The 26,470-nt window shown below is 40.6% G+C and overlaps 2 protein-coding genes and 1 pseudogene across 3 annotated transcripts; 2 read left to right on the forward strand and 1 right to left on the reverse strand.

Annotated features, from left to right (window-relative positions):
- Positions 1-3,798: 3,798 nt before the first annotated feature.
- LOC149282536 (GATOR2 complex protein MIOS-A) lies at positions 3,799-11,460 on the forward strand. Of its 2 annotated transcripts, XM_089498129.1 has the most exons (10): positions 3,799-5,101; positions 5,974-6,069; positions 6,185-6,442; positions 6,698-6,867; positions 7,028-7,093; positions 7,284-7,442; positions 7,708-7,857; positions 8,240-8,444; positions 10,919-11,048; positions 11,364-11,460. In XM_089498129.1, exons 1-10 carry the CDS (start codon positions 3,799-3,801, stop codon positions 11,458-11,460), a joined length of 2,634 nt encoding a protein of 877 aa, XP_089354255.1. The 2 variants fall into 2 exon arrangements, with proteins under 2 accessions (XP_089354255.1, XP_089354257.1); XM_089498131.1 differs by lacking the exons at positions 7,284-7,442; positions 7,708-7,857.
- A 2,075-nt stretch (positions 11,461-13,535) lies between these two features.
- LOC149282537 (replication protein A 14 kDa subunit-like) lies at positions 13,536-14,744 on the reverse strand. Its single transcript, XM_089498132.1, has 4 exons — positions 14,646-14,744; positions 14,209-14,283; positions 13,781-13,889; positions 13,536-13,600 (listed from the first exon to the last, which is right to left on the reverse strand). Exons 1-4 carry the CDS (start codon positions 14,742-14,744, stop codon positions 13,536-13,538), a joined length of 348 nt encoding a protein of 115 aa, XP_089354258.1.
- A 3,521-nt stretch (positions 14,745-18,265) lies between these two features.
- Positions 18,266-22,793, forward strand: LOC149282538 (UBAP1-MVB12-associated (UMA)-domain containing protein 1 pseudogene; annotated as a pseudogene).
- Positions 22,794-26,470: the final 3,677 nt, after the last annotated feature.

Here is a 26,470-nt window from a genome sequence, read left to right on the forward strand (position 1 = left end):
CTTCAGTGAGGAGGGTAATCATAGTTACTTCAAGAGATTTTGATTGAGTTGTCTGTGGGATGGCAACATATTTTTTTCCTGGTTTCCTCTGGGCAGGGATTTTCTGCCGGTTAATGTGTAGACCGCACGGCTTGTAGGCACCGAATACGGTTACGGTTTAAAGATAGGGTTATAAAAGGCCCCTTTTCGAGTTCAAGGTACATGTTCTGGAAAACGGTTCATTGCTTTACCCTATTTAATATGAATAGGCATATTAAATATTATGTGTGTCACATCGTGTAATGCAATATATAATAATAATAAAGCGCTGTGGCCATGCACAATCCAAAAAAAAATACATTGTCTTTATTTGTCTATTGATGAGATCCGGAAGCTATGTCACGTGTGATACACACAAGATACCCTACTTAAGTAGTCTATAAATAAATACGTAGTACTAGTCTAATGTCTTGATTACCTCTACAGAGATTATTGTTGCTGAACCTGTAAAATAGTGTATCTCATTTTCATTCAGGTTTCTGTTTTACGACACCTGGCTTAACACATAACACAAGGTATCCTGGTCAACCATTAACCTGACTCTATCTATCCCATAGCTAAAGTGAACATAGGGCTGATAGGCTTCAAAGATTGGCAATATCTCCTTCTCCCTATAAAACCAGCTATTAGATTTTTCCTTCTGTCTGTACTTTATTAATTAATATTATTATAATTAATTTTCCAAAATGCATAACATTACATCTTGGTTATTAATGAACCTTCCGCTCCGAGCTGAAGTTACAACTTAAAGCCACCGAGGAAACACTTTGACTATAATACGGGAATAGTGTCTCGTATATGTTAAAGTGACTCTCAACTAGTTGCTATGGCGATAAGGCCTCTTTTAACACCAGACATGATCTTTATAAATAAACCCCAGCTTGCAGAGTGGTGTCTTGAAGTTTGTATAGTTAGACTAAGCTATAGGTTTGTTTGTTCGTTCAGTTTTTGGGGGGAAGCTAGAAAGGTCACAAGTCGAATTTGTCACAAGTCTTCAGGATGCAATAGTTCCCCTTATCAGGAACAGAAAAAAGGGTAAATTAAAAATAAAAAACATCCTCCATGTTAAATAAAGTTAACAAAAACTTTATTTAACATGGAGGATGTTAAATAAAGTAAAAAAAAAAAAACCCGATGTTTTAATTTAAACCCTGTGCAGCCGCACACCCGAAGGCCGGCCCTGGTGGGGGCTTCCCGACCCCATAGAGTGGCGGACCCGGTCGTAGTTGCGGCGGGCTTAAGGGGCAGGTGCCCGGTCCTGACTGGGCCTATTTTAAGGTAGGGGCCTGGAGCTGCAGCTCCATCAGCCCCTAAGTCAATCCGGCCCGGCCCACCGGGCAAACTTGCCTGATGGCCAGTCCGGGCCTGTATATATATATATGAGTGTGTATGTGTGTGTATACATATATATGCGCTTGTATGTACCGTACTTGCTCGATTAGAAGACCCCTCAAAATTTGAATATTAATTTAGGAAAAAATGAAAAAGCCTGAATATAAGACCACAGGAAAACATTTTTACTGGTAAATATTAATTCACATGTACACTATGTTTTCACATTTAATAAAAACTATGATTGAGAAACATGTATTTCTTGGTTTTTTTTCGCTTTATTTGCCAGCCTGCCCCCGCAGTTCTGCACATCTGCCCCCTGCTCTGAAAAAACCTTGGCTTATATTCATGTAAATACGGTATATATATATACACACATGTATGTATGTATTTATCTATATATACACATGTATGTATGTATATATACGTGTATGTATATATATATACGTGTGTATGTATATATATATATATATACGTGTATGTGTATATATATATATACGTGTGTATGTATATATATACACACACGTGTATGTATGTATGTGTATATATATATATATGTATGTGTATACATATATATAGATATTTACACATAAACACCAGGTACTTCACGTCTGTCTGCTCTAACAAAACGGAGCTAAATATAAGATGATGTGTATAACAACTATCCAGGTCCCTGTTATATCAGAGTTAACTCTTAAGATGCTACAGGAGACCAAAATACGTGTTTTAATTGAGAAACGCCTTCTCGTAGACTCTTGCAAAAAAGAATTTCTTTTTATTTATTCTATAAAATCATTGAGATATTGTGAAGTGCGCAGACTCGCTCCCGCTCCGTAAGAGAAGGCAGGCCGCTCACCCCGTGTCACTGCGACACCGGATAGTGTCTAGAAGAAGGAAAACAAGTGGGCGGGGCCACAACGCTCAACCACGCCCGCTGTACTGAAGAATCTTCTTCCGGCGGCATTCGGTACGAGGTGCCGGAAGGACCGTCCGGATGACGGATAAGTCACCTGATGACCGAAGAGCGACGTCAGGAGATGAAGGGTGTCATATTAATGGTAGGGGGCTATGTTATCCGCAGCACTTGGGCGCCAAGAGCTCAGGGGCCCCAAGACACCTGTCTAGTGTACACTCGGCTCTTATGTGTAAACGTGTGAGCCTTAACGACGTGAAATCCGCTGAACTACTTCTGTTCACGCGTTATTGTCGCGTAACCATGGAATGTTAAGGATCTCTGTCCAAAAAACTAAACGCTTTTTACACATTCCGTAAAGTTATTTTCTAATTTATCCCCCCGGCAATACTGTTACCCGCAGCAATGTTTTCACTACTCCTGGAGTGAGTGGTTTCTTTTATGTTTTTTTGTACAAACACTTATAAGAAATGATGTTGAGATCCCCTAACTTTAAAACAAATATATTAATGCAGGCTGGGCAGCTTTATTACTCCAGCAGACACCATGTCAAAAACAACAAAAAAGAGTATTGCATTACACAGCGATACCTATGTTGTTCGACTAAGGTGTCTTATCTTTTAGGTATCATGTTAGTCCAATAAAAAAGGTATTTGTTTTTCTTACAATATATATGCATGTGTGTATAGTGTGTGTGTGTATATATATATATATATATAGACACATACTATACACACACATACACTATATATACATACTATATATATAGCATGTGTTTATGTATATAGTGTGTGTGTGATATATATATATATATATAGCTTTATATAATGAAAATATGTGTATTTTAAGCTATATATAAATGTTAGAGGTGATTGTTCTTCTAGGGAATGTCTTATAAATGTTACTTGTAATAGTATGAAAATAACTCTTTACAAACCATGATCTTGCCCACCCGCCTATAGCCTCCAATAACATGTTTCCATTACAGAATATGTATAATGAAACGTATCCATTTAACACAAGCATTGTATATGTATTTGCATAGATCCAATTGTATTGTTTATGCATCTGAGGTGTGTGGCCGCCTCTCACGTTATTTTAAGGTAGGTTGACGGGTAAAGCGGCAGATGGATGAGTATGAGTGATCAGTCGCGCGTTCATTTAAGTTGCCGGACCTGAAATGTAATTTGGAAACAACCATGTGAGTGGAAGAAGGGATTGGATTTTATTGTGACTTTGGGGACCTATGGTAGATACCATGAGTGTTCAACTACAATCCTCAGAACTGCCAAGGACAGCAATGCTATCTGGAGATAATACTGTAGTATAAAGGGTGTTATTTCATATTTGCCCCGTGGAAAGTATACTTTTAAACAACTTGTTTGTCATATGGATTTCTGTTCTTTTAGGATCCTTATTCTGGGTGGGCCCGTTAATGAGAACTTGTGTTTGTTCTGTTTCAGAATTATTGCTGGAAATAGTTCTCAAAGGCATTGGTTTGTAACGCTGGAAGAATGAGTGGGTCCAAGCCTGACATCCTGTGGGCTCCCCACCACGTGGACAGGTTTGTTGTATGCGATTCGGAGCTTAGCCTTTACCACATTGAGTCAACAGCCAACACAAGCTCTGAATTGAAAGCTGGCTCCCTGCGTCTGTCTGAGGAAACCACGGCCACGTTGCTAGCTATAAATTCGGATACCCCTTACATGAAATGCGTTGCCTGGTATCCCAAGTATGACCCTGAATGTCTCCTGGCGGTTGGACAGGCCAACGGCCGAATAGTTCTGACTAGTCTCGGTCAGGATCACAACTCCAAATGTAAAGACTTGATTGGAAAGGAATTTGTCCCGAAGCACGCACGGCAGTGTAACACCTTAGCATGGAATCCCCTTGATAGTAATTGGCTTGCAGCTGGGTTAGATAAACACAGGGCAGATTTCTCAGTATTAATATGGGATATAAGCAGCAAATACACTCCTGATGTGGCAGTTCCGGTGGAGAAAGTTAGACTTTCAGCTGGTGACAGTGAAACTTGTGGAGTGGTGACCAAGCCACTTTATGAATTGGGACAGAATGATGCATGTCTCTCCCTTTGCTGGCTTCCGAGGGATCAAAAGCTGCTTTTAGCTGGAATGCACCGCAACCTGGCTATATTTGACCTAAGAAATACAAATCAGAAAATGTTTGTAAATACAAAAGCTGTCCAAGGGGTGACCGTGGATCCACATTTCCATGACAGAGTTGCTTCGTTCTTTGAAGGGCAAGTAGCCATCTGGGACCTCCGGAAGTTTGAAAAGCCAGTTTTGACTCTAACAGAACAACCAAAGCCACTGAGTAAAGTAGCTTGGTGTCCAACAAGAACTGGACTGCTTGCTACCTTAACCAGAGACAGTAATATAATTCGACTATACGATATGCAGCACACTCCGACACCAATTGGAGACGAAACTGAACCGACTATCATTGAAAGAAGTGTCCAGCCTTGTGAAAACTACATTGCGTCCTTTGCTTGGCACCCAACCAGTCAGAATCGAATGGTCGTTGTCTCTCCCAACAGGTCCATGTCGGACTTCACTGTGTTTGAGAGGATTTCTTTAGCCTGGAGCCCCACAACATCATTAATGTGGGCCTGCAGCAGACAGTTATACGAATGCACGGAGGAAGGCAAAGGCAGCTCTTTAGACAGAGATATAGCTACTAAAATGAGACTGCGAGCCTTATCCCGGTATGGTCTGGATACCGAGCAAGTCTGGCGGAATCACCTCTTGGCAGGGAATGAAGACCCCCAGCTGAAGTCCCTCTGGTACACACTGCATTATATCCTTTATTACATAGATACATGTGTGGATATAACCCTAGCCCTTTAGTGGTTAATCCGATACTTTTTTATTTATTAAAAAAAAAAAAAGGTAGACGTTCCCCTTTAAGCTGAGTTACTGAATTATTTCAGCTAAATGTTTAAATTAAAACCATAACTTTATAAAAGGGTTGTTTTATGGTGACATCTTATTAATACATATCATGTGTCACATGACAAGGTTGCCTAAATATAACAAGGAAAAATTCTGGCCATTTAGCAGTAGTAGGAATAATGTTTCTAATGCTGCATTCATTCAGCAGAGTAGATGGAACAGCACCTTTAAAAGTACAGCGTTAAGCCGAGAGCTATTTGACAGATACGCCTTTTTTTTTTTTATTTTTTTTTTTTTACGCCTTCCTTTGACACAAAATATTTTGTGGGTCATGTACAAAACATATATAATGTCTGTAGTATCTGTGAATCTGGCACCTTTTTTTAATATTTATGGGGAATTTAAAAATTATACCACACTGTTCAAAAGTTTGGGGTCACTTAGCTGCATTCATGGAAAGCAAGGACATTTCTAGCTGTAACATAATTGCAAAAGGGCTTTCTAACGATCAATTTGCCTTTTAAACTTAAACTTGAATCAGCAAGCACACCGTGCCATGGAACACAGGAGTGATGGGAGTGATAAAGGGCCTCTGTACGTCTAAAGATATTCCTTTAAAAAATCAGCCGTTTCCAGCTACAATAGCGATTTACAACCCTTAACCTCGTCTGCGCTGGATTTCCCATCCATATCATGGTATTTTAATGGACAATATTTGCTTTTCTTTCAAAAACAAGAACATTTTTAATCTGCTCTATTTCCTATACGTGACCATACTTATGAAACAGTACGCTGAAGATCTCGAACAGAAACAAATCAACAAGGGGTCATTGGTGTATGCTGGCATCAAGGCAACAGTGAAGGCATCCTTGGGTAAGAGTATTGAAACCACGTCTTCCGAATTTAAAAATAAAAAACATACGACGCTCAAGTTCTATTTTATATTATCCGTATATTTTAAATAAAAAGTAGATGTTCTTGTTTAAAGGAACGTCGGAAAGTTTCAGGCACAGCTGGACGGGCTCCGATAGACCCGCCGATGTGGTGCACTATGCCAGCGAGGAGAGGTGTTTGGCTCTGCAGCTGTGCGGCTGGAGGAAGAAGGGAACGGACTCCAACATGGAACCTTTTTTGAACTCACTGGAGCAGGAAGGAGAGTGGGAGAGAGCTGCTGCCGTTGCGCTGTTCAATTTAGATATTCGGCGTGCGATACAGATCTTAAATAGGGGAGCGTCTACAGGAAAAGGTTAGCAACTTCTTGTGCCGTTTTTTGGAGATGAGTCCGACCAGCTCTGCCAACCTGCAATATTTCCAGGGATTCTGAGACCCCCCCTCCGTGTAATATCAGTAGGAGGTCTTTCTGCACAGTGATTGGCTACATAGAGGAACCAAAACTGGCAGGAGAGCGAAGTCGTGTTCATTCTCCTTTTCCCCTTTCCTCTTTTTTTTTTTTTTTTTTTTCCATTTCTACCCATGCTCATTAATATTGTGGTATTCGCAGCGGATTTGAACCTCAACGTCGTAGCGATGGCACTGTCCGGCTATACTGAAGAGAAGAACTCTCTGTGGAGAGAAATGTGCAGCTCTCTTAGGCTGCAGCTCGACAACCCTTACCTTTGTGTGATGTTTGCCTTTCTAACCAGTGAGCCCGGCATTTACGATGGAGTTCTGGTAAGTTTTAATTATTTTATTTCTATAATTGTCATTTCTTTACAATTCCTATTAGCATAACTTTATCAGAGGTATAGCGCTGAAACAGCCTGCTTTTATTGTATCACTTCAATTTTACTTCTACTAAGCATATCAATGTTTGTATGCGTTTTATTTTCAGTATGAGAACACCATGGCAGTGAGGGATCGAGTGGCCTTTGCTTGCTTGTTCCTTAATGACACGCAGGTAAGTCTGTGTGTTAAAGTAGTGCAAAAAAATGGCCGATTTTAACACGTTTTAGCTTTCTTCTAGAATACCTGCCTCGTAGGCAAGTCTTCTAATCTTGTGTGCCTTGATATGTTCTACAACATACTTACTGCTCTTTATTTTACTACTGCCCATGTCTAAGTAAAATTTGTGTTTCAAACATTTGCAGTTAAATAGGTACGTCGAAAAGCTCACCAATGAAATGAAGGCATCTGGAAACCTTGAAGGGATTTTGCTGACTGGCTTGACAAAAGATGGCGTTGATCTGATGGAAAGTTATGTGGATAGAACTGGTGATGTTCAGACGGCAAGCTACTGCATGCTGCAGGTTAGTTTCAGCCAGTTCATTATTTTGGCCATTTTGTATAGCTTTGTGATTATACGTAAAGTAATGCAGGGTTCAATCCTTCCTTATATTGCGTACCCCCCCGTAATTATTCTTGCTAAGTCAAGTATAACCTTACATCTTCCAATATTTCTTATGGCTTGGCTGGAAGTTTTCTGATCATAATTGCAGGAGTAAGTTGTTGCTCAGGTTTTATACGCTTGAGTATTTTTAATGAAACAATGCACTCTGACTATTTTTTTTTTAGGGTTTTCCTGATGTCCTTAAGGATGAGAGAGTTCAGTACTGGATAGAGAATTACAGGAATCTCCTTGATGCATGGAGGTTTTGGCACAAGCGAGCAGAGTTTGATATACATCGTAGTAAGCTTGATCCCAGCTCCAAGCCACTGGCACAGGTTAGTAAGAAGTATGTCCCTCAACCAGGGCTATACAACTGCAATCCAAGATGGAGAGAGGTCCTCACCCTGTGCACCTCCCTTAGATTCTTTTGGCCAGTTTTGCAATAGCAAGATGTATACGGAAGTATATCCCCGAATCCTTAGGTGTTTGGGAACAAATACTTTAAATTACAATTCAAGCAGTTTAGCATCTCAGCTCTGTCCTTAAGACCTTAAAAAGAAACTATTCACCAATCCAAAGGACATTGCTGGACATGTAAAACGTGTCTTCCAACAAAGGCGTGACATGTTGGTGACCTACTTTTTAGATTGCTTAGGGTGTTATTTATTAATGTTTTACCGCAGCCACTAAGCCTAAAAACCCAATACTTCTGTTTAGGTGTTTGTGAGCTGTAACTTCTGCGGGAAATCCATCTCATACAGTTGTTCATCAGTTCCTCATCAAGGCCGGGGATTCAGTCAGTATGGAGTCAGCGGATCGCCTACCAAGTCAAAGTTTACCAGCTGCCCTGGATGTCGCAAGCCCCTCCCCCGCTGCGCTCTTTGCCTCATCAATATGGGGAATCCTGTCTCCAGTAGCCCAGGTGACTACTTCTAAAACATTTCCCCATATGTTTTTGTCTTTAAATTATCCGACCATATCTTCCCAGAATGGACCATAGGCAAATCTTCCACAAAAAAGGAAATGGTGGGCTGCATTGCACTCTCAGTGTATTTTGCTTAAAACCAGGCCCAGCAAAGCAATTCTTAATTTCAATATTAATCCTTAGAGATTTGTATTTGATTCACTTGAAGCCATAAGAGAACAGCCATCCACATTGGTGAGGCAGAGCTTCGTAAGGTTGTGGCCCCGGTGACATTTTAGCGCTTCTCCTCGATATAGATAGTGGGGAGTAGGGGCTGGGTAGCTGGTGAGGTGGTTTGAGAGTGAAGTATATTTGTCATGGGTGCATGGACTGATCTGTTTTCTGATACAGGGTTGGATTTGATTAAAATCTTTGCCCCTATTTCATTCACGGTTCTGTTTGTCCAAAGTTTGAGGATTGCAGAGCCCTAATTAACCCCTTAATGACAATTGCCGGTTCTGGCAGGGCACGGAAAAACAAGTCGATTATGACAAATGACGTGCCAGAACTGGCACGCCTTTAAACGGGTGCAGAAAGCGATCTACGTTCGCTTTCTGCACCCAAACGGCGTTGCTGTAATGCCTCGACCTCGAGGCATTCAGCAACGCCACGATCGGCACCAGGGGCCATCTCTGGCCCCTCCCCGGGGCGTCAACAACCGCCATACATTGTATGGCGGTGGATGCCCGTTTTAAAAGCATTTAGGAGGCGATCAACGATCGCCTCCTAAACTTAAATGGTGTCGCTGGAATGCCTCAATCAGGAGACATCCAGCGACACCAAACACTTACCTTTTGGATGGGCGGTCACAGCCGCAGCTGCCGGTGATCAGGGGAACCTTCAAGTTGAAAAAATTTTTTTACTTTTTTTTTAAAAAAGGCAAAAAAAAGAAAATATATATATATATAAAAAAATATATTTTTGTGAGCAAGTCCTAAAATTAGCACATTAGCTTAAAACAATTCTCGCATGGAAAGAGTTAAAATACTGGCATATTAAATGCCCATGGGGTGTCTACTTTTAAAAAATGTATGATTTGATGGGGTAAATTGAATTGGCCGGGTTCAACAACGTCCCAATTAACACGGGGGGAAGGATGGCCACACATCTAATTTCCAATTAGAAAAATGCACACGTACCAAATGTGGCCTTTTAGTTCCCCCCAAAAATGACAAACCCATGCATGTGGGGTATCACTGCGCTCAGGAGATGTTGCTGAACACATATTGGGGTGTCATGTGACAGCGGCATAAACCAGGAGCTGTAAATTCATACATACAGTAGGTGTGTGGGGGAAAAATACACACACAAAAATACTACTGCAAACTTTGAAAAAATTCTGGTGGTAAAATGTGTGCATGCAAAGAGTTAAAATACCAGCATTTAAAATACCCTGGGGTGTCTAGTTTTCAAAAATATATGGCTTTATTGGCCACACTGAAATGGCCCGGCTCAAAAATGTACCAAATAGGGCATGGGCAGTGGATCCCCAAATGCCAAAGTTCAACATTGAAAAATGCGCATGTCCCAAATGTGGCCCTTTTGCCCCCAAACAGCCAGGCAAAATCATTCATGTGAGGTATCGCTGTACTGAGGAGATGTTGCTGAACACATATTGGGGTGTTTTATGATAGTGACATATACCAGAACCTGTTTATTCATACCTAAAGTAAAATGTGTGAAAAAACAAATGCAAAAAAAATGACTACCATAAAGTTTGACCATAAAGGGTTAAAATACTAGCATTTGGAATACCCTGGGCTGTCTAGTTTTCAAAAATATATGACTTGATGGGGTAAATTGCATTGGCCGGCTTCAGATACCCGAAATGGCACATGGGGGGGAAGAATTACCAGATTTGGAAAAAATGGCTTTGAAATAGCAAAACGCTACCTGTACTTTTTGCCCCATAATGTGTAGAAAAAAGCAAAAAAACATAAAAACATTGGGTATTTCTAAACTCAGGACAAATAGTAGAATCTATTTAGCAGGTTTTTTCATTACCTTTTATAGATGAGTAAAAGATTTTTCAACTAAAAGTTAGAAACAGTCATTTTTTTCTAAATTTTTCACCATATTTTATACTTTTTTTAATAGTAAATAATATGATACAATCAAAACAATGTCTAAAGAAAGCCCTTCTTGTCCTGAAAAAAACAATATCTAATGTGTGTGAGTTCAGTAAACGGGAAAGAAGAAAATTACAGCTAAACACGAGCAGCGCAGAAATGTTAAAACGGCCATTGTCACGAAGGGTACAAAAAGTAAAATCAGCCTTTGTCACGAAGGGGTTAAAACTTTTCACTCTCCCAGTGCCAGGAACTAGAAGTTCGTTTACAATTTCAGAAAAATGCCAGCTTTATATTAATTGAAATGTTGTTGGAAATGGGGCATGTGATGTAAAACATGTTTATTAAACCTTTCATTCCAAGGAGCATCAAAGTCTGATGAGAAGGTGGATCTGAGCAAAGAGAAGAAAGTTGCCCAGTTTAACAACTGGTTCACTTGGTGCCACAATTGCCGACACGGTGGCCATGCTGGACATATGCTAAGCTGGTTCAGGTGAGGACTCTGTGTAAAGACTAGTAAATCCTCATTCTCTACATGGACTCGCCTGTATGTTATGATATGGTGCCACGTGCAGTCGTCCAGGCTAACTCGGGTTATATTATAATATATTATTATATTATATACAAAAGATACTCCATTATGTTGCCAGCACTTCAATTGGAATAAATAAGATATTGTGTGTAGCCTTACTGCCTCTACAGGCGCAAAACCTTTTGTCACTGGATATTACAGAACAAAAAAGAATATTTACTTGTCGATTGGCACATTTATAAACAGACTGTAAAATATTTGCCGTTTCTGTTTTAGGGACCATACGGAGTGCCCAGTGTCCGCCTGCTCCTGCAAATGTATGCAGCTAGATACAACCGGAAACTTAGTCCCTGCAGAGACAGTCCAGCCGTGAACATGGGAACAGCTGCTCTAAAACCTTTTTTTATACACCCCTCTGATCATGATTCACCACTCTCATCGCCTGCCTTTAACACTTTCTTCTGGATTGTCCAATATTTTGTCCCTCCCGCCTTTAAAATATCTTTTCATACATGTAAAGAGCGGGGTATTTTTTGAGCCAGTAACATGCATTCATTAAGAATTATTCATGTGTTGAATTACAGTTGTCATTTATTATACATATTGAAGGTGGATACCCTGACTAATCTAAGTTCAACGTTGCCAAACCTCTGGAAAGCATATGATTATCTAAACTGTAGTGTTGGTACAACTTAAATAGTCACATTCAAGCTCCTTGTAGTGCATTTGTTTAACTGGTGCAATAAAGGTTTATTGTGTAATCTCTATTTAGTAATGTAAACATAAAGCTTCATAACATCTATTTACACAGATGATCTAGGAAAGTCCTCCAGAGGCATGTTGATGGGATGTACAGTCTCTAGTGACTTATATACCATTATTCACCTGTCAGTGGTCATAACACTGATAATCTTGTTATCATGGCACCAGTCAGTGGGTGGGGTATATTAGGCAGCAAGTGAACATCTTATCCTCAAAGTTGACGTGGCAGAAGCAGGAAAAACGGTCAAGTGTGAGGATCTAGGCGACATTGACAAGGGCTGAATTATGATAGCTAGCTGACTGGGTCAGAACATCTCCACAACTGCAGCTTGTGTGGGGTGTTCCTGGTCTGCAGTGGTCCATGGAAGGAAAAGTGGTGAACTGGGGACAGGGTCAGGGACGGTCGAGGATCATTGATACACGGGCTGAAGGCTCATCTTGGGCGCAAATCCAACAGAGCAGCTACTGTAGCTCAAATTGCTGAGTTAATGCTTGTTCTGAAAAGTGCCACAAACTGTGTGTTCTAACGTAGCCGCAGACCAGTCTGGGTATACATGCTGACCCTTGTCAAAAGCATCTATGATGGGCACGTGAGCATAAGAACTGGACAACAGAGCAATGGACGTTGGCCTGGTCTGAGGAATCATTCTTTTAAATCATTTGGATGGCCGGGTGCGTGGCCACCGCTTACCTGGAGAACACATGGCAGCAGGATGCATCCATGGAGGCCCCACCTCGCTTAAGATCTGCTGCCAACGGCTTGGTGCCAGATACCACAGCACACCTTCAGAGGTCTGGCGGAACCCATGCCTCAACGGGTCAGGGCGGTTTTGGGCCAACACAATATTAGGCTGGTGGCCATGTTATGGCTGATCGGTTTATGTTCTCCTTGTTCATTAAGCATTCACAGGCCCTGTCATATCTGTCTAAGGATTCTCAGAGCTAATAAGTTGAGGGTCTTGTTTTTTTTTTTACAGAAAAGAGACCTATGCCCAGTTTTCACCGACAGCAGCTATAGTTTAGGAAGGGGGGGCACTGCTCCACCATATATGCAAGGGGACTATTCCTTTCTTATTCAGCAGCACGTTCAACGATTAAGGACAGACTTGAACGGGTATTATTGTTTTCTTTCTTTGTCTCCAGGTATACAAAATGTGATGTTGCTAAAACTGTTAATGTGTTACTGTAACAAATTTACAAAATTATTTTATTGAGAAAACTCAAAATCAGAACGAAGCAGAAGTACTTGAGAGTGAAAATATACAATGCATCTTACGCTGCACATGAAGAAAAATGCTTTTTCATCATATAGGTAAGGGCTGAACAAATTCACACATTTGTACAGTGTCTCTACTTTTAACTATTCATAACAGTACTTCACAGTTCTCAATACATAGTTATAGCTGACACGCTAGATTAAGTTATTTGGAACAATTAAGTGCATCTCTGAAACAGCTTCCAGAAACTAATAGCAGGAAATAAAATAGGGACAGGAATCTTACAAAACCTGCAGTGTGATATGCGTTTCATTAACGACCCAGATGAACCAGAGTACAGACCTGTTATGTAACCAGCCCTTTGTTATGATCGAGCTGAAAGCCTGGCCAACAACTTTGAATGTCACATTATTCCATGTTATGCTAAGTTTTTTTAGTTTGTTTTTAGACTAGACACTGCTCAAATCCTTCAAAACGGGTAGAATTGGGAAAATTCATGAATTATTTTCAGAGCTTCATCATAGAGTCCCAGATCTAAAACAGAGGATAAGAAAAGTCCAAGGTAAATGTTCTATTTACAGGAATATGCTACATTAATACAGAAAAACCTATGCTTACAACTTGGTCTCCAATCTGTGACATTCATAATGATACCCGAGAGAAGGTTGGCAAACACGAGTAATGAAGGCAACAGTAGGCTTAAAGTGTGCTCACCAAAAGAGTTTCCATCTTCTCGGAATGGTACATAGGAAACACCCATTATTGTTGCTTTTGGAGTAACCTTGCCGACAACTTCAACAACTCCTGAAAGTTCTTCATCCAACTAGATGGCAACAAAAAAATGCAGAGTTATCAGTACACACTACCTGGGCGGAAAAAGTAAAGAGAACATTTGAGGGCACCACGTCTAGTGTGCCAGTTTTGCCTGCTGTAAAGACCCAGACCTTCACTGTATAAGTCTCTACCATTTCTGCTAGGAGGCTATTCCATTATCCACCAGCCTCACTAATATTTTAAGAAACTCCGAAGTAACAGCAGCCAAAACGGTTGTGAGAGGCAGGTGCGGATAAACACACAGGCCGGACGGGAGAAAGCGCTCCTTGCTCTGTCAGTATATAGAGGTAAATGCTTCTTATACTTACTGGTTCAGAAAGCTCAACGGTCACATTTTTACCAGCTCCATCTGACAATACAAAGGATGCTCCAGAGGGGTGAACCTGAGGGAAGATAAACGCCCAGAAGAGTCAAACTGATAGACTATGAAAAAGAAAAAAAAAACAGAAGAGGACCATGCTACATTGTACAGCGCTACGGAATATGAAGGTGCTTTATATATAAAATAATAAATAATACAGGGGAAAACATGTTTCATGCACACAAACTTAATATTTTATACAATACGTTAACAAGTAGTTTAATCTGAAAAATGCATGCCGCCGTATTAGCCCAAAAGTCTTGGAGGACCTCGGAGGTCTCTTCTTCACTGAGGCCCAAAATGTAACTTTACATCCTTTTCTGTGGTGGCCCAGTAAAGTCTACCAGATATGACTAAACCTAGTCGCTCTGAGGATTTCATTACCTTCTCTACTCGCCCCACGAAGCACACGGGCCTGCCCATATACTGGGCTAGCATGCTAGTATTAATCCGGACGCGGGGCGCTTCGTATATATCGGCCATGGCGACTTCACCCACTTGATAGACGGCGCAGCTCTCTCACGCTCTGGATATCTAGCGGGAACGCCGTATTTCCCTCGACGCGCCACAAAACACACCACCCAATCACACACGACGGCAATGACCTTACACCTCTTCAGAGGGCGGGGCTAGACGCGGAAAGCTTTTTTTTCGACTCCGGTAGAACGTGCCTTCGAGTACTTCCGGGTACAGGAACCATTGTCGCCTGGTTTTCAAAATGAAAGTGTGGTAGAGGTGTAATTAAAAGAGAGCACACACACATATCGCCAATGTCGCATGATTCATTTAGTCGCTACGCTGCACGTACTTCTTGGTCTTCGTGAAAATGGCAGCGGAGCTGGAGACACTTGACACTGCAAGGGTTGTCCGTGTTTAGAACGTGATACTGTTGACTATCCACGTGATTGACCCGACGGGGGCGTGGTCTTATGGTGCATAGCCTGTCGCGGAGTAATTCGTTGGTGGATATTCGTATGATTGGCGTCGTATTATTATAATCATAAGTGAGTAATACGTGTTTTGAAATAGTACTCGGGTGTGAGGGAACTTTTCCTTGCAAATTTGTTAAACGTCTGGCGTCTGTACACACTATATTTTCTTAACGTAGGTATTTTTTATGTCGCTATTCGCTTTGACGTCATTTTCTAAGTTACCTCTTGTATTGTGTTCTAAAGGTGTGGCTAAGATTGCGTCACGTGGTTTTGGAAAGTTTTCCGTCATTAACCAGTTCAAAGCAATTTGAGTTTGAAAGGCTTGAAATTCTAGGGGAAAAACACAATTCAAAGACTACAAAAGCTTAATAATGTCAGGTTTTTTTTTTTAAATGACATTTGCAAATTCAACTCGTCACCTTAATTATACATTATAAGTGAGTGTCTGCTGCATGAACTGCTGAGAGCTGACCCTGTATAAAGCATAGTTTAATTAGAAAGGAGACTTTCGAGAACTTTAGGTAGCTGGACCTGTATATTGCGTACTTAATGCATACGATAGCCGAGAGGTCCTGTTTCCTTTTGGAAATGTATGCTTTTATGTTGTTACCCCACGCCGCCCCCGGATACAGTGAAGGAAAAAGTGATTTGATCCCCTGCTGATTTTATACGTTTGCCCACTGACAGACATGATCAGTCTATAATTTTAATGGTAGGTTTATTTGAACAGTGAGAGACAGAATAACACAAAAATCCAGAATAACGCATTTCAGATAAGTTATAAATTTATTTGCATTTTACTCTGTGAAATTAGTATTTGACCTCTTTGCAAAACATGACTTAGTACTTGGTGGCAGAACCCTTGTTGGCAATCAGAGAGGTCAGACGTTTCTTGTAGTTGGCCGCCAGGTTTGCACACATCTCAGGAGGGATTTTGTCCCACTCCTCTTTGCAGATCCTCTCCAAGTCATTAAGGTTTCGAGGCTGACTTTCGGCAACTCGAACCTTCAGCTCCCTCCATGGATTTTTTATGGGATTCTGGTCTGGACACTGACTAGCCCACTCCATGACCTTTATGTGCTTCTTCTTCAGCCACTCCTTTGTTGGTTATATATAGGGCTGCAGCTAACGATTATTTTAATAATCGATTAGTTGGCCGATTATTTTTTCGATTAATCGGATAAAAAAATGCAATTTTTTTTAAATTTAAAATAATGTAATAAAAAACGTACAATTTACACTTTCATCTCTTTATTGTAATGGCCTCTCTCTCTCTCTCTATTCACCTTCTTATTTTACTGACATAATAATAAAAGCTACAAGAACCCAAACACAGTGTTTTTCAAACTAGGTTTTAATACAAAGTTATTAGTATTTTTCATATTTAATAAAAACTATGAGAAAAAAAGCCTTGTTTATATTTTCTTTTATTTACCAAACTGCACCAGTTATGCACATCTGACCCCCAGCTTGCCACTGTTCCCCCATATATGCCTCCTCCCCCTCCTATACTCCACTCTGCCTCCTCCCCTCCCATACACTACTCTGCCTCCTCCCCACTCCCATACACTACTCTGGCTCCTCCCACTCCCATACACCACTTTGCCCTCCCCCCCTCCCACACACCACTTTGGCTCCTCCCCCCTCCCATACACCACTTTGCCTCCTCCCCCCTCCCATACTCCACTCTGCCTCCTCCCACTCTGCCTCCTGTCAGCAACGGAGGTTCACAAGACACCAGGGAGCAGGGTAGAGAGGCAGAGTGGCGTATGGGAGGGGGAGGAGCCAGAGTGGTGTATGGGAGGGTGGCTCCCATACACCCCTCCGACTCCTCCCCCCTCCCATACACCGCTCTGCCTCTCTCCCGACTCCCTGGTGTTTTTTGAACCTCCGTTGCTGACAGGCACTTTCACTGCAGCTTCATAGAAGCCTCAGTGTAAGTAAAGGTGAGTAACGGAGGCTGTCTGTGCGATGCAGACCCCCACCAGCTGACAGAAAGGATGATCCTCTGCAGGAGACCTCGATTCTCTGTCAGCAGGGGGGGGTCTGCACGATGCGCACAGACAGCCTCCGTTACTCAAGGAAGCTGCAGTGAAAGTGCCTGTCACCAACTGAGGTTCACAAAACACCAGGGAGTCGGGAGAGAGGCAGAGCGGTGTATGGGAGGGGGGAGGAGTCAGAGGGGTGTATGGAAGTGGAGGGAAGAGACGGAAGTTGTCTGTGCGCAGTGAGGGGAATCCAGGTCCCCTGCAGCGTTGCGGGGGATCTGGATTCTAGTGTTATAATACGATCTCTGTTTGAGGTCGGGTTATATAGGGAGAGGAGTTTTTCAGAGCATTTGCTCTGAAAAAAACCTCTTTATAATCGATAAAAATCGATTTGACTAATCGATAATAAAAATCGTTGTCAACGATTTTAATTATCGATTATTATCGATTTTATCGATTAGTTGTTTAAGCCCTAGTTATATAAACTATGCCCAGTCCCAATAATGTGTTCTCTTGCATCCTGACTGGTGCGCTGTGTCGTGATGCCTACCCTTCTAACCGGCTTTCACTAAGAGGAAGGTGGCAACAGCGGCGAGGGATGTCCCACTAGACCCCCCCCCGTTCCCGTTACAAGTTCCATACTGCCTATAGAAGCAACATCAGCACAAGTGCTGTCCGTCGGGAGCTTCATGAAATGGGTTTCCATGGTCGAGCAGCTGCATGCATGCCTAAGATCACTATGCACAATGCCAAGTGTCTGCTGAAGTGGTGTAAAGCAAACGTCTCTGAAAGCCTTCCCAGAAGAGTGGAGGCTGTTATAGCTTCAAAAAGTGGGGGCAACTCCATATTAAAGACCATGGCTTCAAAAAGAGTGTCCAACAAGTTAATATTGTGTGATTGTCAGGTGTCCACATACATTTATATAGTAAATTACCGCCAGTCAGCTCCAGCAATATTCGGACCCCCGCATGCATCTATGTAAAGAGCTCCCATTGATTCTTGTATAGGTGGCTATTTTAGCGCAATAGATTTTCATTTTGGTTTTCCCCTTTTTGTCTTAGACACCAGGGAAAAAATCTGAAAAATGTTCAGTTTTTTCAGAAAAAGTCAAGATACGAAGAAAACTACGTTTCAGGATAAAGAAACTGATGATTTTGTTCTTATGGGTAAGTCTGTAGGACATGTTAATTGAGGTTGTCTAAGTGGGACAGCACCTATGAGTTTGCTCATAACTTTATTAGAATTATCACATTTTCCATTTATTATCAAGTAAAGCAGAAAACAGGCTGTTCTAGCTTTTACCACAAGGTGGCGGTAACACGCACATTACTATACAGTAGAACATCTGTTCATGGGTGATGTGCTTTTAAAGAGTAAATCATTATTTTGGTGTTTACCCTCCAAAGCATGAGGTGCACCTTTCTTATTCTGTTAACCTTGTAAGGACCAGGCTGGTTTTTGTACCCTTCATGATCAAGACTATTTTAACGCTTTGTGTTTAGCTGTAATTTTCTGTCCTCCCATTTAGTGTACCCACATAAGTTTTTTTTATATTGTTTTTTTTCAGGAAAAGAAGGGCTTTCTTCAGATACTATTTTGATCATATCATGTAATTTCCCATAAAAAATGTGATGAAAAATATTTTACTCATCTACTAAAGCTAATGGAAAAAAATGCTAAATATATTCTACTATTTGTCCTAAGTTTAGAAATACCCAATGTTTTGATGTTTTGTTTTTTTTGCAAGTTATAGGGCAATAATTACAAGTAGAGTTTTGCTTTTTCAAAACCATTTTTTTCCAAATCTGGTCATTCTGCCCAATGTGCTATCTGGGACATCTTTGAAGCCGGCCACTGCAATTTACCCCATCAAACCATATATTTTTTTAAACGAGACACCCCAAGGTATTTTAACCCATGCACTAATTCTACTACCACTCTTTATTAAACTTTGTGGTAATAATTTATTTAGTGTTTTTTATCACACAAATTGTACTTCAAGTGTGAATTTACAGCTCACTGCCAAACAACACCCCAATATGTGTTCAGCAACATCTCCTGAGTACAGTGATAACCCCCATGCATAGGTTTTGGGAGGTAACATGAAATGTCAAAATCCCAAGTTTAAAAATTTAAATTTGAAAAGAAATGTTCTGAAATATTGTGTTCTTGTGTAACGTGTTTGTTAAAAATGAAAAAAAAAAAACCTTTTTACTGCAATGTTTGGAATATAGACATACCAAAACACACAAAAATTGGTCTGTATTTATTGGAAAATATTGTGAGGCAACCGTGGTCCTTAAGGGGTTTTTCTTTTTTCCTTTTATTGAATAATGTTACATTCACTTGTGTCAAAGAAATGGATCGACAGAGCTATGAGATCGTAAAGTGTAAAGGTCCCTCACCTGCTGCCCAAGCAGTCCTTATCTCTTTAAACCGTGAGCTCCTCCGGTTGTGATTTGCACTATTATAGTAATTGTGCCCCCCCCCCCGTTCTTCTCCGTGTCCGTGATGTCTACTGGATCCCTGTACTGCGCTGCAAATGATGTTGGTGCTTTGTCAGTAAAGATTACAATAATTCACACAATCTAATGCTAAGCCTGTAACTTTTAATGGTTAATATTATTCATATGAAAAGCAATTCCCATCGTTTACAGTTGAAATTCCTTATTTAATCAGCACAGATGACAGAAACGTAATGCTTAATCTTAAACAGTTTCTAAGGAGGCGTCTGATCCTAAGATTAGCAATTCTGGATGGAGATGTTAATTTGGCTCTTTTGTGCAGCTTGTACTGTACTAGCTAAACTAGGTCAGATTTAATTAATAGCTACTCCGTATTTAACCCTTTCACACCAACCACATTTCAGGCATCCTTTTTTTTTAATATAAGGCAACTGTAGTAGTAGTCTAAAAAAACAAAACATTTTTGGACCCAGTTACAGAAATTATATATTTTCACTTTTATATAGAAAAACAATACTATTATGTTTAAATGCACATTTAAAGTATACATACATGTCATCATATGTGTTTATATCCTAAAGAAACCTTTTGTTAATTCATGAAAGTAAATCAATTAAAAACTTGCTTACAATTACTGGAGCAAAACATTTTTAAAAATCCCTTAATATTTCTGTATGTGTCTTTAATCCAACATGATGTTTCAATTGCATATGTTGACGGGACATATGGGCATCCAAGATGATTATGTGCTATATAGTGTACGGTATGAACTTTGGTCTGTCACTAACGGTTATGTTTATAATGTACACGTATCACTGTTACTGGAAGAAATAGAGCTGAAAATTATAAGGTGACATCATTGTGAAAATACATCAAAAAATGATCAATATAATTATATATAAATTTAAGATAACTGTATAGCCTTAAAAGGTAATTAAACGTGTCATACCTTTTAAAATTGGCTAGATTGACTTGAGTATAAGAACCCTTGCTGATCAGTAGATGACCACTGGTTAAAAAAATAATGTCTATTCTAGTCTTGTCATACCCCTTGAATTGATGTGTTGTATTAAGCACTGCATACATTGTTGGCGCTATATAATTAAAATATTATATATAATATATAATGGTATGCACGAATATCAATTGACTCATGAGACTGTATGAAATATTTTGTCTTGGAACAGAGAGCTGAGCAGATCTGCTGCTTTGTCGTTGTTGAATCAGACCACAATAATCATAGGCATTACTAATGAATAACTTAATTTCTGTTACACGAGACCTGCCATGTGTTCTGTGTAGATCAGGACCCTTTTTGCTCATTTGCAGGTTTAATAATTAGATAAATAATAAATATAAAATGTCTATTGGGGGGATAAGAATTGCCACTGGGAGTAGACTATATACAGTACTGATGTTATTTTTTTCCCTTATTGTTACGTAGGGCAAACAGCTGCTGAACAAAGACCCGATAGGCCTGCCTTACCAGGGACAGAATTTACTTACAATGAACCTTTCCAGGTAATGTACTGTGAATGGAACTTTACTACATGTCCACCATCAGTAGTTATGCTAAGGATCCAAGAAAGGGCATTCTCGGCTTTGGTAAAGAGCCAAGTTTCAGAAGCCTTTCAGCATTAAAAGCATGGAATTTAAGAAAGGTCAGGGGATAATGGAAGAGTATGTGTTACAGCTGAGTTTCTTGAAGCATGAAATATTCAAGCAATCCCTAAGTCTATCTGCAAGCCTCTTCTAATACCTTTTGGGTAGTGACCGTTCTGCCCATCTCATTACCTCTGTTTTGCAATTTGTAATGTGGGCTGCAGAAACGAGGAAGGTGGTTTCTATGTACTTTACCACACACGAGTGATTTATTAACACTCGCATTCAGCACTTAATATTATTTTCACTCTGTGAGATTTCTGTTCTAGAAATGCCTGTTCTTGTACTGCCAAATGATCCTCCAGTCTAAAGCCCTCTGTCTGATAATAGCAGTGTGATTCATGCTTCACTGTATCACAGTGTAATTTTGGTTGTCAAGAATTCATTGAGTTTCGTACAAAGGCTCTTAAATGCTAAGAAGTTCTCGAATGGTAGAGTTCTGTTTTTACCATCGCATCATTTAAAGGGACAGTCATGCCATTCTGTATATAGTGAAGCCCCTGTGCTTTCAGCAGGCCCCCTTAGATAGGCTTGATTGCCAGAACAGTGAAATGGGTAGAAATAAGCGACTGCAGAGTGTCTCGCATACACTCCCGTCAGCGGCATTTGTATCTTCACCATGAAATTAAATATTTTAAAGAAAGTACACATTGGGAGAGAATAGCGCCAGGTGAGGACAGACAGGGGGTGTAGCGCTGCTTACATGTTAATTATAGTTGTGTTTTTAGCATTGATTAGATTTGTAATGAGATGTTTAATTGGACATTATGGACACCATCATTGGACATTTGTGGTGGCATATTAAGGGTCACAATCACAAATGGTAATTAGCTATTGGTGCAAGCTAAGGGTACCTGCCAGACAGGTGCATTGTGTGGGGAGCTGCCGATCATCATATGCAGGGCCCTCAAGATATGTATAGTAATCAATAGTATTTGGAGCTTCTCCCAAAATAGCAAATGATCTGAGTCCCAGTTGAAGTCTACAGAAACTAGTAAAAAGTTAACCAGGCTTTCAGCAACTCATTGAACAGAGAACTGAGTTTATTTTTTATTTCAATTACTTAGTTTGGTGACCATGCCTTAGACATTATAGGTGAAGTCATTGATGGGTCCTCCCCATCAGTCGGCTACTGTCTTGTCTTTGTACCTGAAGGCCACACTCATTCTTATTAAATATGGTAATGCATTGTAGCAGGTCATTGTGAACCGTTTGTGTTATTTATAGGTACCCCAAGAAAGAATACCAAACCTCAATGGAAATGATACTGGAGCTGGCAAAATGACCACGCAGGCATCTGAGGGAAATGCTGCCATGCTCGAGCTGCTCAGTGACATTCCCTTTGCTCTAGCGCCTCATGTCCAGGAAATGCAGAACATTTGTAGCGAGCTTCCCGAGAGAGTTCCCATGTATAATCTGGAAGAGAACTTTGCAAGATATCACTACGACTTCACCCTGGAGAATTCTGTGCTTTGTGGGATCTAAATATGTGTCCGACCAATGCTTCTTCAGTGTCTACCCATACACAACCAACCAAGCAAGCTTACTAGTAATTAAAATATCTTATTATATAATGGTATTCCTGCTGATGCCATTAACATACACGTATTTAGTTGTTGAAGAGTTGTTTCACTTCCCGGTTTTTGTGTCTTGGATGTACCTTTTGTGATTTTCTGCAGTAGTCACTGATATATTCACAATTAGATTAGGAACAGCACACTTGATGGTGGTAATCACTTACGCATAAGACTCATCATTTTAATCTGAAGAACAGATGGGTACACTGCATCTTTTAAAGCCCACCTCCACTTTGCTTTACTGAGTCATTTCACTGCTATTTAGTAATTTGTAAGACTGTCAAAATACAATGAAAGACTTGCTATGGTACTGTATTTATTTCTTTCAACACCACAGGTGGAACTTCAGCTGGTGACGACACCAGTCCCAAAACCTTTGATTGCTTTTCTCTGGGGGTCAAGTGGGGAAGCAAGAGATTGATTCCTTGCGTATCCTTTGTGGTGTTAAGGACTCAGGAACCCCAAGGTTCTGATGTTGGGTCATGGGCCAGGAGAAGCAATATCTAATGCAGCCAAGATACAGATGTGTCTGCTCCCCACTAGGATAATCCCTTTGAAAGCTCTCCTCTTGTGATGACTGAACAGACCAGGGGCAGTCGTGGGTAGCCCCAGTTTTTTTTTAATTTTCTTCTTGGACACCAACATCCACCGTGCTTAACACTCAGTAAAAGTGAATTTGTCATCATCGTTTTCTGTGATATGTTTACAGTGTGTAGTGCAATTTTCTGTTTCACAAAGATAATATATTGTGCAAAATGCCAGGTTTTGAACTGTTATATTCTTTGAATGAAAATGGCCATGCATGTCTTTTGTGCCCTTCTGCCACACGGCAGTTGATTATGCTAAAAATGTTCCTGGTTTGTAGGGTATCTGCACCACTAAAAGCAGGTCTGTAGCTTTTCTAAATCATACATTTCCAGTTCTGTACACCAAATAAATGATGTTTACACATAAAATAAGCAATATTTATGTGTTAAAACCTACCTTATGTGTATACCATGGGGAAAGATATGTTTGATTTTCTGTTTTTAGGATTGGTATGATTATTCTTTTCCATTAAAGTACCGGTATTTGAAGGTGGGGGTGTAGAAGGGAGATAACTCCAGGACTGGAAATTGATTAGATAATGCTGTTTGTGCCACATTTTGACACATGCATCCACTTGCCCAATGTCAACTTCTAAACAAAATATCCCCTAAAACAATGACATTGATTGACAACAAAGCAAGCTACAGGGAGGTTTAATTAATTTAACAATCCTAAAAGTTATGATGGTGACATTTTTAATTCCAATCCACGATATAAACATAAATTTTTAATTATGCTCTATGTTTTCAACAGATCTTTACAAGTTGGCTTATTTAAAAATGCATGGGATAAGCAAAAATCTGTCCTCAATCTAAGACAAGATCAAGGACTGAGTAAGATTTGAGTCTTGAGGAAAAGTGGGCAGACTAGATGAACAGGCTATAGTATGCCTACAACCCATAATACACAACCAGCTTCCTCAAAGAAATGGACTGTGCCTATGGTCTGCAGAATATCATGGGAGTTGCAGTCCCGTACTGGCTGGAGTGCTGCGTGCTGGCTACTCCTGTTCTGGAAAAACATTGAATATTAAAGTAGTTATGTCCTGCTTTTTTTGGCATTACCTTTTTTTTTCTCCGAAAATAAGTCCCCTCCAGCCTCCCTGTGCCTTATAGAGTGCATCTATATATAACACTCCCAAGGGCACCTAAGCCATTTACCGTTGCTCAGTCCAGAACCCAAAGCTCTCTAACCTATTGGTGTGATGGCTCTACTGGACTAATTGCTGAACCGAGTCACCATCCCCCACAACCCCACCAAAGAACAACTCTAAGTACTTTACTATATATTAAAAAACTAGAAAAAAAATAAAAGGATTTACCTAAGGAAGAAGCTGCAGCTGCTCTCCTCTTCCGTGGCCCACCAATTCATGCCACTGATTGACTAAAACAGCCAATCAGCAGCAAGAAATGCTGCGTCATTGAGATCAATGGTAGCACTTTCCTTGCATTTGCATGGGGCTCTGAAAAGACCAATCCCACCCATTCGCTGAGCAAGACTGGAGCTGACGGGTGGTAAGTAAATCATATGCGGATGTGTTTGGCCAAAACACATCTCATGAGCGGAGAATAACTATGGTGGGGAAAGGGGCAAATGCATGTGGGTGATACTGTAGATTTCACCCTAGGCACTTGCTAGGGGATATCAACAACATTTAAAGGGACCACACAGCTATCATATGCATAAAAGTGCTTATGATGTCTGAAGCATCCCTTTAAAAGTGAGGACACATGCTGGATACACAGTTTCTTTATTGGTCACAAGAAAGGTGCTTAGTTTTGATTCATTTCAGAGAGGTTCTGTGTGATGCATGAACTGTTACGCCGCTCAGAAGCACCCACTCTGTTTTCAGTGCCATGAGTCCTGTGAATGTATTAATCACCATGTAAAGCTTTGTATTTATTTTTCATGTATGTATGTGACATACTGTAAAATACACATTGTGTGGGAATTATATGTAAATATCTTTTTTAAAATAAAGACAAATAAAATCCTTTTGTGCGAGTGACTCATTTTCCCCCATTTTGTTTTCATAATGGGGTGTTATTGCTAAAAACAGCTTTGCATAATGTTATAAAAAATTTACACAAACATTATATTTATACAATATAATACCTTGTATTTGATTGTTGGTTGACAGCTGCGTATTATGAAATCTAGCTTTCGAACATCTTAGATAATATCAGTTAACAGTAAATGGTAATGACAAAGAAATAATGGAAAGAAGATTCTTGAGGTATGTAGGAAGAATATAAAGAACAATAAATAGTGGGGGTAGGAGAAAGGGTGAACTCAATGCATGCTGGGATCTCTGGGCACACACTGGGCACTGCACATACTCGTCACACAGCGTGTGCTGCACGCACTCGACACACAGCATGCGCTGCGCACATAGGACACTGCACACGCTGGACAGTACATATTGCGCAAACTGGACACACTGTGCACTGCACACACTGTTCAACAGACACACTGTGTACTGCACGCACCAGACACTGTGGACTGGATACTGGACACACTGCACTGGACACACTGCGCCCGCTGGGCATACTGGACACTGCACACACTGGTCACATTGCACACATTGTGCATTGCAACGCGCTGGTCACGGCACACACTGGACACACACTGTGCACTGCACATACTGGATACACGTTTGTGCAGTGGACACACTGGACACTACACGCACTGGACACTACACGCACTGGACACTGCGCACTGTGCACACACTGTAATCAAAGACACTGGATACACACTATATACATAGACACACATACTGTATATACGCATACTGCATACACACGCACAGACACTGCATTCACAAACACACACTGAATACACGCACGCGTGATATACTTCTGGGGGTAGACACAGAAGTCTTTACAAAGCCAGGGCCCTTAGTCAATAGGGAGGAGGCTGGCTCTCAGGCCTTTCCAGTGGCCCCAGTGATGGAGGCCTGGCTCGCAATCTCCATTCCAGTTCATCTTGAAAGAGTTT

The sequence above is a fragment of the Sceloporus occidentalis genome, unplaced genomic scaffold (assembly GCF_023333645.1).
Source record: "Sceloporus occidentalis isolate IW3139 unplaced genomic scaffold, rSceOcc1.0.p SCAF_113, whole genome shotgun sequence".
NCBI classification, from domain to species: Eukaryota; Metazoa; Chordata; class Lepidosauria; order Squamata; family Phrynosomatidae; genus Sceloporus; species Sceloporus occidentalis.